This window comes from Caenorhabditis remanei, chromosome II (assembly GCF_010183535.1).
Source record: "Caenorhabditis remanei strain PX506 chromosome II, whole genome shotgun sequence".
Lineage (NCBI taxonomy): Eukaryota > Metazoa > Nematoda > Chromadorea > Rhabditida > Rhabditidae > Caenorhabditis > Caenorhabditis remanei.
In genome coordinates this window covers 11868270-11880812 of record NC_071329.1, presented here as the reverse complement: position 1 = coordinate 11880812, position 12543 = coordinate 11868270, and the positions used below count along the sequence as shown (strand labels likewise).

At 37.2% G+C, this 12543-nt stretch overlaps 2 protein-coding genes across 2 annotated transcripts; both read right to left on the bottom strand.

The window, feature by feature from the left end:
- On the bottom strand, window positions 1-698 carry GCK72_006243 (uncharacterized protein; the record flags this gene model as incomplete). The annotated part of the gene is made up of 4 exons (XM_003113542.2): window positions 1-42; window positions 149-345; window positions 392-524; window positions 573-698. The coding sequence occupies 4 exons, from the start codon at window positions 696-698 to the stop codon at window positions 1-3; spliced, it is 498 nt and encodes a 165-aa protein (XP_003113590.1).
- A 7484-nt stretch (window positions 699-8182) lies between these two features.
- GCK72_006242 (uncharacterized protein) lies at window positions 8183-10838 on the bottom strand (the record flags this gene model as incomplete). The annotated part of the gene is made up of 8 exons (XM_053725538.1): window positions 8183-8284; window positions 8336-8671; window positions 8846-9280; window positions 9327-9695; window positions 9744-10038; window positions 10112-10286; window positions 10334-10472; window positions 10710-10838. 8 exons carry the CDS (start codon window positions 10836-10838, stop codon window positions 8183-8185), a joined length of 1980 nt encoding a protein of 659 aa, XP_053589732.1.
- Between the last annotated feature and the right edge of the window lie 1705 nt (window positions 10839-12543).

The window sequence follows — 12543 nt, the reverse complement described above, 5'->3', positions numbered from 1 at the left end:
TTATTGTTGGTTCGTGGCGGCCTTGATCAAAGCTTCAGCGACCTGGAAAATTATTTTTAATTTGAAGATATATTGCATTTTCTTGGGGAATTGCTTATTTTGTTAAGAAAACCTGTGTCTACAGTTTAATTTTGAACGTCTAATATACCTCAGCACGAATTTGAGCTTCAGCACGAGCTACCTCGCTTCCTTCTCCGGAGGCTTTTTGAGCAGATTCAAGCTCGGCACGTGCAGCTGACTCATCGATGTCCTCAATCTTCAAAACTTCCTCGGCAAGAACTTGGCATGATCCATCAATGTTAACCGAAAGAGTTCCTGAGGAGACGAAAAGGCGTTGAACAGTTCCTGGAACACAACTTTTAGAATATTCCCTTGATGTTATCGATCTTACCTTCGTTTGTTGTCACTGCAACAACTCCTGGCTTAAGAACTCCGATGGTTGGGACGTGGTTGGCGAGAACACCGACCATTCCTGCCAAGGTGGGAACATCAACCTGCTTGACAACAGCGTTGCTGAAGACAGCCTGAACAGGAAATTTATAATTAGCTCGTCTAAAATATATAATACTCACTGTGTCTGGAGAGGCAAAAGTGAGACGAAGCTCCTCTGGGTTGGCGTTCTTGACTGGAGCTGCAGCAGCGGCGGCGTATCCGCGCTGAGCGACAGCGGAGAATCTCTGGATAGTACGAGCCAACATTTTACCCTCTGCAAGAAACACGTTTAATGTAAAGATTAATTTAAAGTAAAGTTTAATGTAACATAAAGGAAAAGAGAAGCGAAGAAAATCGAAAAAAATTGAGAACTTCGCCTAATTAATGATGAATTTCAAAGAAGATGGTATGGCTGTACAATTATGAAAAATCAATAATACTTTTCAACGACTTTGGCAACATGATAACGTTAAAAAATTGCTGAAAACTGTCAAAAACTGGATTTCAGTACTAAAAATGAACGGAAAAAAGAGATCGCCCGTTGTCCAATAGAGCGCGTTTGTTTCGGAGTAAATACTAGTCCACGGCCACCATCAAAATTCGGTCAGACTTGTTCAGAGTCAATTTTGGGGCTTTTCAAAGTTGGAATAACGAGATTAATTGTTTACCAAGATGAACTTTTTCATCTGGAATGTTTTTCCACTAGTTTTCTTCCAGTCGAATCAGTTGTCGTTCCAACAAGTTGAAATATTAACATCAATTATTTCACAAATTAAAAAAATATATCGCATTCTCGTACCTGGTCCCGGGTCAGTTAAAAACTATCAAATATCAGATTATTTGGAAAACTACGAAAACGAGTAATTATATCAGCCTCGTGACTTTTTTCCATTAACTTCTCCAGAAACTGAACATGTGTGTTAGTGCCGTCAATGCTGAGTCGACACAAATTTATCAGAATTTGAAGTTTGTTGCGGTAACGTGTCTTTCCGTAGTAATAGTAAATTACTTTTGATAATCCGGTTATCAGTGAAAAGAATAAAGTGCGCCAAGTTGCTGGTGTATGATCCATTCTGTTTTGATAGTCCAGCGTGAAACAGAAAGTTGCATCGGAAGAATATCTCCGTCTCAGTAGACAGGGATACTGTATTTGTTTTTTTTTCAAAAAGTCGATTTTAATGATAATGTCACAATGAATATCATAGAATGACCTTGGATAGATTTGACTTTTAATCTGTGACTAACAAGATATGAAAATTGGAAGTCTTCTGAAACTATGGAACCGAGACAAAAATTCTGCAGATGAAGACAAAAGATCAAAGTGACTAAGTTTTTGAAAGACAGCTGAAGAGCTACCGTTTATACTACAAGTGTGCTTCTGTGTGCTTCAATTACAGTATTTACGGAAGGTTTGGACTGGAGATGAGTGACAGATTATTTTACTAGTAAAGGCACACCTTGGCACAATTATTTTGATCTGAAACTCACTTTAATCTGAAACTGCTGCCTTGATAAAGTTGTGGTCGAGGTTAAGACTCTTAAGAAGGTTGCTAGTTCTACTGTACACTGGTAGATTTTAAATTTAAATTTGAACAGTTTTGTGTCTTGCTGTGCCGTCATGATCTGTAATTGATCCTTTGCTGTGAGACTACCAGATTGTCTGAAAAAAGTTTTCAATGGATGAGGTCCTCTCTGAAATCAATACAAGCTCAATTCCAAATAAATACTTTATGTTTTTCATCAAACTATATAGAAAAAAGATCACAATTGTCAAAATATATACAGTTGAACATGAAAATGAGATCCCATTAAGTATTGCAAATCTTTGTGAAAAGAGATGACCAACCAGCGGTAAAAGAAACAAATATCATACAATGTACAGACAGAAAAATATACAAAGGGGGCGGGGCTCCTTTTGGAGAAAAAATAGAACATGTTTAAACAAAATAAATAATGAATTCTAAAGTTAAGACTAGCTTCCTTTTCTCAAAATATTATATTTACACGTTGCAAATTTACAAGCGGAAAAACAGTCCAAGGGATCGAGGTCGACTGTAGATCTTGTAGCCATGTAGCCAGAAGGCACGTGACTTTTTGATAAGGATATATCATTTGGTGATCCTTTTCTTGAACTGACCATACCGGTTATGCTGTGGAGATGTGACTTTAAGCATCTGAAGTCGTTCGATTCTTTGCAGAGAATAGATTGTTGCTGCTTTACGAAGATCCATTGATGTAGACTCTCCATAGAAATATACTGGATGATGAATCATAGTGTGATAGTAAATGAAAGTAGGTCACTTTCAGACAAGAACTCAAAATTTCAGAGAGAAGAGCACTGAGAGGTCGGCTTGGTTGACTGACCGGAGAGGACACGAAACGCCACTCGTTCCGATGCTCCGCCCACTTTCGGAACGAAGCCACGCCCACTTTGGTTTGCAGAAGGTGAAATAAGAGGGAGACGAAGAGAAAATGAAAAAAGCGAAGATGAGTTTATGCATAAATTTGAGATGGTGGAGGAGAAAAAATATCGAGAAACCTGAAGTTTAAACCACACAGAAAGGAAATGAATCAGTGAGAGAAAAGAGATAAAGAGTGTAAAAGAATGCGGTTTTGAAAAGGAAGGACAACACAATAAACAAAAATAAATAAACATCACTTCTAGAATATTATTACAGCGGATTGACAATTTTAAAGGTCAGAATCAGGCTAGAGTGTATCGAGTTGAACAGGGCGAGGAGGAGAGAGCATTGAACCAGTTACAGTATACTCGTGTTCTGGATCCAGAGATAATATGAGGAGTCGGCTCATGTGATCTAGTTTGATCTAGTTATTAAACTCCAAAAATTCATCAAACTGTATTTCAGATGATTCAGAACATTACTCTGTCTTCAATTGGAAATGCAGATCTTCTCCTGAGCATCTTCTTAATCTTCTGTGAAAAGCTTTGGACATTTCGAAACCAGGACAGCCTAGATATCGTTCAAAAAATATTAAAGATACCTTTCTCTTTATTCTTCTCGCACCGGTTTCAAAGCTACTCAAATTCCACATTTTTATATCGCTCTTACCATTCCACAACCACCCTGACTATTTCTAGACAATCCTTATGTGACTGACAGGAGTAAGAGATTTATACGGGAAACGAGTGAATTTAGAAAGTAACGCGTCAACAAATCGAATTGAAGCTCGTGAGGTAGTAGACTTCTGTGAACACTTTGCAACATTTCGATTTCTTCGAATTAGTGGAATAACTAGAAAAGTTATCTTTCTCATATCAAAAATACAAGATAGATCATTCAATCAGACTACATTTCCTATTGTTTCTATTGGAAATTGAACTATTTAATCTACGATTATCTATGTTTTGATTGATCAACCTGACTAAAGTCTATCAACTAAACGCAACTTCCTTTATTCAGTCACGTTGCCATCTTTTCTCTCTAGTCCATACCGTTCAATCCTCATACCAACCCATATCTTCATATCTTTTTTCTCATTTTTATCATCCATTTTTCTCTCTTTTATATTTCTCCTTTCCTGTCAATCAATCATTCCTTCACTCTCAAAATGATGATTTTTAGTAATAACCAAAAATCTCTTTTTCTGTATTCGGGAAACGTATATCTGATAAAAAAGATATCTCAACTTTCTCGATATCTCAAAAGTCGAGAGAACGATATTTCCGTTTCTGAATCTCGCACATGACACGAAAAAACTGTCAAAAAGTGCATACTATCAGTGATTGATATGTGAGTATCTCAGCGACCTCTCATGATGCCATACTATTTTTGAATGTTGCAAACATTACAGATCTCACCTCATATTTTGCGTAATCCATTTTAAAATGGAGTGAGACGTTTCCGATATAATCTATGCTCGTTTTCTAATTTCATATCTAATTTATCGGTCAAAGTTGGAGTGGCATTTATTAAAAAAACTGATACTAATCCGGTGCTACCGGATATTCACATATGTGACACATATATGTTCTAGAAAGTTTGCAGTTTGAGGAAAAGGTCGACATAATTCGATCATAGATTTACTGGAAAAGAAAACGCATGGCTTTTCGATAATGGTAACGTCTGATTCATACTCTTCGACTGAAGATTTTCATTTGCAAAGTCATGAAGAGGGCTCATCTCAAATTCAGAAGACTGGAACGAGTTTTCATGAGATTTTCAGAAGTTTTTTCTTTTGATGAAAAAATGATTTTGCACTTTAAATTATTCAACGAATCCCCTGAAAAACAAACATTTCTCACAGAATTTTGGAGAAAATTGGCCAATTAATGTGACGTTGAATTGTCTCATGAACTTTTTCGAGTTCGAAGATAAGGTTTGTTGGGAGAAAGTGAAGCGGAAGAGAAAGAGATTACGGTAACTTTGGAGGGTGGAATTTTCAGAAGAGACGCGTGGATTCTGGTTTACTGTATGGTTTACTGTATGTCTCTGAATCACTTTTTTCATGTAGTTAGGTCACCAATAATCATTTATCTCTGACGTCAATTGCTCCTGATTCTGATTTCTTTCAGTCGTGATACTGTAGCCTCATTGAAGCAGTCTGTCATAATGTGCCAGTTACGTACGTTCCTCCTCCGTCCATTTTCCCACTGATCACTCCCGTTTACTCCTTCTTTCACTTTCTCTTTTATTCCTTATCAATTTCAATAATAATGCGGAGTCTGCATCATTCATCACAAAAACTCCCTCTCTTACTCTCACCACGTTGAATTTTTTATCTGATTTTTCCGCATTTTTTGTCGGAAACAAATAATAGTTATAGGCATAGGGTCAGCAGTTACCGTTGCCACTTTCTCACTTTTGCGAAATCGAGAACTGTGTTGTCTTCTTTCTTTTTTTGGGAGAAGTAGCAGCTGAGAAGGACGTAAGAAAAGGGGAGGAAGGGGTCAGATGACTGTTGGAGTGTGAGGAAAATATGAAGAAAAGAAAAAAGAAGAAGAGCAAATTGATAGGGAAAAGAAAAATATGAAGAAGGAAAAGAAGATGCGTTAAACTGGGAGGGCTGGTACAAAGCATACGAAAAACTGCAAGGAAAAAAGGGAAATGTAACATTTTGGTATAAAATATTAAACAAAAACGTTCAGAATCTTCTCTCATAGAGGAATCGGCTACAGGAACCTTCTCCTTATCTGAAACTTCCAAGAATTGAGTCTCACTATTAGATTCTATATCAGAAGGTCAAAATCATTCTTAATGGGAATTTATTAGTAAAAATACCGTACTCCAGGTTACTGTAGCTTTTTTGTTGCATTCTGAAATCTGAGACTATACTATTCATTCTAAAACCAAACTGTCACAACAAATCACTATCAAAATTGTATTTTTCATATCTTTTAACCTTTCGATACATTTCCAAAAATCACCAATTTCCGTTTGTCTTCATTCATTTTCTTCACAGAATCTTCACAGTATATTTTCTGATCTTCACTCTCTTCATTTTTCTGCCACCTGACACATTAATCACTAGTTCGTTTTCACCGATTATCATTGATATGCTTCTTGTTGTGACGTCTCCTCTGAATTTGAAAGAAAAAGGGAAAAAAATGTCAGATGTTTATTTCGAATTTTCGAATAATAGTGCATGATTAATCAGCTTACGCTTTATAGACTCAGAACTCTTTTGAACGGAAAACACGAAATTTGACAAAAAGAAGCCATCAAAAAGGAAAACAAGAATTGAATTTATTTGGGGAAACTTGAGATGAATCACATTCTGCTCTTGTTATGTCTCCCTCTGAGAAAACAGTTCCATTTCATATTTTTCAGGTTTACTAATGATCAGTTTCGACCTCCAACTTCATATCTAATAAACAATTCAGCAACAATTTTCCCCTCCACTCCGAAATTCAGCATCAAGACGAAACTGAGAGGGAGTTATTTGGAAAAGAAGATTTCTGAGTGAAAAATGATTGAAAATTCATGTTACATCTCTGTAGATCAGTCTAGAAGCTCGGAATAAGTTGAGGGTGGAAATTTGAGAATCTGGTGTTTGATATTTTTAAAAATATTTATATTTTTGATCTAGGCTACATAGAATATTGATAGTGATCACTGGCTTAAACGGAAGTTACATTTCACGTTTTGTCTGAAAATAGGGGGTCACAAAATGCACGAATTGAATGAAATAATTGTGCTGACAAGATTCAGAAAATCGAAAATCCGTACAAAAGCATCAGTATTAATGTTACATTCCGAGATTCTAGTCAAATCTACAATGAAATCCATTACTACAGAGTTCATTTGTAAATACATATGCATTCCGATCCAAACCTTTTCAGTCTCATTTTGTAAATTCAAAGTATATTTATTAATTCTACTGCAATGAAATGTTTCAGCAATTACAGTAGCGGTGTATATTCTCATTAAATTACAGTATTCTTCATCTTCATTGAAATCGAAAATTCTCAGTATTTACTACACCCACAATGCACTTTTCAATAGTTCTCTGCTTTCTTCATCATAAATCAAAATTTTCATTTTCTCCTAAAATCATCCTACAAAGTGTGTCCATTCGCTCTTGAATTCCATTCTCCGCCAAATTCGTCAACTTTCTTTTTTACTATAATCCCATCCGACACCTTTCCGCTAGAAATGATAAGAACTCGATGAAATTGAACTCTTCTGCCATAGTTCGAGTTCATTTTTCAATTGTGACTCATCCGAAATACAAATTACGATTTCTCCAGTTGGCAGAAAATAAATTGTGCAAGTGAAAAAAAACGCCCTACCGGACACTTGATCTGTCACATTTTTGATCAGCAAATAGTTGGAAAAAGCAGAAAACTTGTGAATATCTAATCAATACGTTGTCATTTTACCAGTCTCATGACTTGAATTTCGCATTCTTATCGATTTAAATATACACGTTATTGAGTTCAGCGACGATATTCATGGAAAGGTTAACTTTTCTATTTTTTCCTAATCACAATTGTCACATGACCAGGTGTAGTTAAGTGTAAAGAAGTTGCAGAAATGCTCGAATCGATTCTGCAAAGTTGTCAGTGACAGTGACGTACAACCGACAGGAAGTGACAAAAATGATAATGAAAATGGGAGTTGGGGAAAATGGAATGTTTGAAATATCGCTATCAAATAACCCAGAAATTGTTTATGCCATTTTGAACTATACAGAACGCAAATTTCGGAACAAATAGAGGAAAACATGGAATTGGAAGCAGTGGAAAAGGGGAGAATTGGAAACGAATAAAGTTAATGGGAACAGATTTGTGTGAAGCGGTTGAAAATGTGCATGTTGGAAAAAAGGGATAGGAGTTATCATAACGTGTTGCCGTAAAAAAGGAAACCGTTGAAAAAGAGAAAGAGAGGGAACTTTTCAGAAAAGAAAATGATGAGAGTTTATGAGAAGACACCCGCTATACAAGCGACTTTGAAAAAAACGGTGAAAAATAGTTGACAGACGGAATTATTCTCGGGTTTAAAAGCGAGACAACGGGAGCGAGTGTGAGTGAAGTTCCAACATACCAAACAAGGGAAAAATAAGGTGGATATAGTGCGAATGGAAGTACACACACTACCATATCACAGATCAATGAATAGTGGGTGCAGTGGGGGGTGCAAGAGAAACAAGGGGAGCACACACGGATAATGTACAAACGGCGGAATATGGATAGATGAACATAGAAGGCAATTGTTAATAGATGGATTGATATCTGCACCGGTTTAAGATCTGTTGGTTTAAAGTTCGAAGAAGAAAAGAAAAATAGGCTTTATGGTCTGCCTTCAGGCATCTCTTCATCTATATCTCCACCAGCTAAATGGTCCAAGTTGTGATGCGGTCGTCGCAAATCGAATGCAGCATTCATTTCTTGCTGTAACTATTCAATTGTTGTTATCGGTCATTCTTTAAATTGATGACTTACCATGAGCCTCACCGGCAGCTCAGGTCTTGGCTGTCTCCTTCTATGATTCTGGTTGTGCGGTTGTGCTGGGGGATGGGCTTGATCTCCACGTTCAAGTTCTTCGTCTGACGATGATCCATCATTGTCTACGGGGGGATTGCGATTGACTGCATTACCAACTACAATCATTGCTGCTTCTTGGACTCGACGACCATTATTGCCACGAGGTACGACTCTTGGTTGCTGTTCTTCAATAATTTCTCGATCACGACGTTCAATTTCACGTCTTGCAGCCATTTCGAAGAGCATTAGGCCGCGAGCAACGGCAGCTTGATTCGGGAGCTCTGGCAGAGTGGCCTGTATAAAAGACAGTTTTCAAATTTATCGGTTTTCTAGACAATATTTTCAGAATTTCACTTGTCACATGTACTTTTATTTATTCATTTGCTTTGTATCACTACACGCGCACACAAATGAAATTAATCTCCCCTAGTCTTTGTTACCCAGATGTTTTCCAGATGGTGCACTTACTCTGACGGGTGCATTCTGTAGCACTGGTGCGTCCAAGAAGTCCCAAATGAGAATAGTGTCATCATGAGAAGATGAGACAATTTGGAAATCATCGAATTGCAAACGGAAAACTCTTCCAGTGTGTTGAACTAAGGAGCATAGACAAATTTCAGTTGCGAGAGCACGTGGATCAAGGGCAGCTTGAAGGTCCCACACTTTGATTTTCCCGTCGTAGGCTCCAGAGACAATACGTTTCTCGTCGAATCGAATGCATCTAACGAGTTCTTCGTGACCTTCAAGAACACGTAGACAGACACCAGAATGTATATCCCAAAGCCGAATTGTATTATCACTGGATCCAGAAACCACGAGTCGTCCACGATACTGAAGACAAGCAATTCCACGTCTGTGACCAGAAAGAGTTCGCACGAATTCCAAAGTATCCATTGACCAGACCTGAGAATTAATGAATGAACAATGATAGAAATGACAAAGAACTTACTTTGATAGTTCTATCTCCACTCGCACTGACAATGTATCTATCATCAAAATCAACGACATTCACAGCTGCACGGTGGCCAACAAGAACTCTTCGTATAGTAATATCCCGTGGCGATACCATATCCCAAACAGCAATCGATCTATCTTTTGAGCAGGTGACCATAATTCCATTAGCGAATCGAAGATGGAGTACAGCTTCACAATGGTGGATCAAGGTTTTTATGCATTCACCAGTTTCAACATCCCAAACACGAACGGTAGCATCGGAAGATCCAGAAATAATGACACGGTTATCGTACTGAAGGCATAGAACAGATCCGGTATGCCCCGAGAGAATTCGACTACAGGTGTAGTCTTTTCGATTCCAGATCTAAAGAAACATTTTTTAGCAACTATTGATAGAATAATAAGATAATACCTTAATGGTGTTATCTCTCAATCCCGATACAATTTTATCATCGTCGTATTGAAGACAGTAGACTCCTTTGCTATTCTCCGATTGACAATTGATACGAGTCATCTTGTAATTTCCTCGTTTCCAATTACTGTCTATATTGTGAATGTCTTTGATAATCTTTGGATACAGCTTGCTGTAGAAAACGTGCATCAAAATGAGCTGTTCGAGTTTTTCTCGTTTGGCGGATGGATCGTAACCATATTTCTCACAGATACGGAGAACTGACATTTCTCGGCCAATGTTCAGAAATTTATCCCTAAAAAACGTTAATGAGAATGCCTTGTTTTCATATTTTGGCAGTTTTTTAAAATTGGAACGGAAGAACTAACCAGTGTCTTTTTTCAGAAAGTCCCCACCAAAGGGAATCACTTCTCACATTCTTTTCAATCAATTTCTTCCAGTGCTGTCCACGAGCCAATGCACATCGCCAACTTGTACTCACTTTTTCGCAAGCTTTCAGGGACTCTGCGTTCACATTGAAGAGTGTCAACTCCACGAGATGCGCTGCAATTTCATAGATATACTGATGTGAAAGAAAATGCATTGCTTACCAGGTAAATTAGTGATAAAATCTCTCTGAAGCATGGGCCTTATAAATGTATCGACTTTCCCCAGTTGATAATGTGATAATCGATTAACTATTTTGCCCATAAAATCGATTTGTTCATGCTCACTCCATTTTAATACCTCCTGAAAAATGAAAATATAACACTAGATCAATCAATTTCATTTGAAAAACTAGACTAAGGAAAAACTTATGCTTGAAGGACCAGTGAGCCCAGCGTTGACGTACTGATTTGGGATACATCATGCTCACTTTTTTGAAAGTAATTAGTCGAAAAGAATTCCCATGAGAAAAATCAGTGTTATAAAATTTATTGTATATAAAAATGCGATTATGAGGAAAATCTCGTTTGTAGTACCTACCTCGATCAGATCCCCATGCCCTTGAAGGTAGTCGACAGAAAGCGGTTTGCCCTCATCATGTTCGCCTTCTTCCGTCAACGACAAGTCTGCCAGCTGCTGAGTCGTTGAAGCAGGGTGGGGCGAAGACATTGTATGTCCTTTAATTTAATGGATATTATTTATTGCAGCAGGCGGAGACGATCAATAGGTTAGAGAGAAGTATAAAATATTAGTGATTTTTTCAATTGAGGCTTGTGAAACTTTGAACAATTATAAGTGAGAGAATCTATGAATTGGGTGAATTACATACAGTTTGAGAATAAATAACACCTAGTATGAGACAGCGGTGAAACCCTGAGATTGTAGCCAAACACAGATAGAAGCTCAAAATTCTTAAAACATAGTAATAGTATCATATCTACATTGATGAAGGCTTCACAAGGTACTAAGCATCCTGGAGAGAAACTAGTAACAGTAAATTAGCAATATAGTGAAGACTACAAGATAAACTTTAGATACGGGTTTATGGAAAACGATTTAAGCTAACTACGCTAAACAATTATAGAAATAATTAAGGTATCATAATCAAATGCAGATAAAAATACAAATAAAAAGCAAACAATACAATTGAAAGTTGTCATCAATTGCAATTGCTGAATTTACAATCAGTTTAATGTTTGCAATTAGTTCAATTTGTTAGTTCAAAGCATATCGTTGAATTGTGATCTCGAAAGACATATGGAAAAGATTAGTTTCTTTCGTACAAAACATATATATGTCGAAATCGAACGATTCGCAAGAAATATTACACTTCACACTATTCGAATGGATTTACAATGGTTTGACACTGACGCACCATAAAGGTAAATATACAAATTTCGAATTAATTTGAGTAAAATGAAGTCCCTTTTCGGAAACATTTAATGAAAACATCATGTGCAAACACAGATAAACATGTTAAATTGATGAAAAATGTGATTCGCTACAATCGTCTTATCATGAATTTGTTCGCTCTAAACTTTCTTACGTCAAATTTGAATAGTTTGGGGACGTTATAGAGATAAAAAATGGAAGTTAAAAAGTAAATAAAAAAGTTCCTTGTTTTGTCAGGAAACAAAATAACGAAAAGCAACGAGAAAGAACGACTATACGAAAGGAAGATTTGAGTGTTACGAGATGGAAACAGAAAGAAAAGATAGAAAAGAAGGTAGAAAAAGAGAAAGAAAACCGGCGTAGAGACAGCCTTAAGCTACGCTTTAAAGCAAGAGGCGCAGATGGACAGAGCCTCAAATCGACCCGCCGTCTCGTGCACGCCCTCTTTGCCTTGGGGCGCGCTTGCGCTCACTGCGTCTCTTGCTTTGCCATAGTCTCTCGCAGTATTGAAAGAGACAACTGGATTCTGTTCGTCTATAAAACTAGCGAAAAGCGGAGAAGCAGCAAGAGGGAAACCGTGAGAGAAAGGGCAAGTCTCGTACTTTTTTTGCACTCAAAGCACTCTGAAATTGTCTGTCTGTTGATCAAAAATTCGATTTCGGCGGCAGAATTTCAGACTGAACGCTCTCATATGAGATCATTACACATCATCATTGACGTATTTCTCTCGTTCCTTCTCCCATTCTCTTTTCTTGTTTTTAGGTTTTCATACCCCCGTTCGTTCGCAAAACTTGTTTTTCCGATCCTGAGCTTTGTAAGCTTTGAAAAACAACGAAATGGGTTATTTCATTCAGGATTCCCAAATGGAAAAGAAACCTGTCATCTTTCGGAATTTTTAGAATCTCAGAATCCGTCTTAAAAGTATCTTCCATCAGTAAAGTATGAGGTCTGACTGTCATTCAAAATGCAATTAGTTTATTAT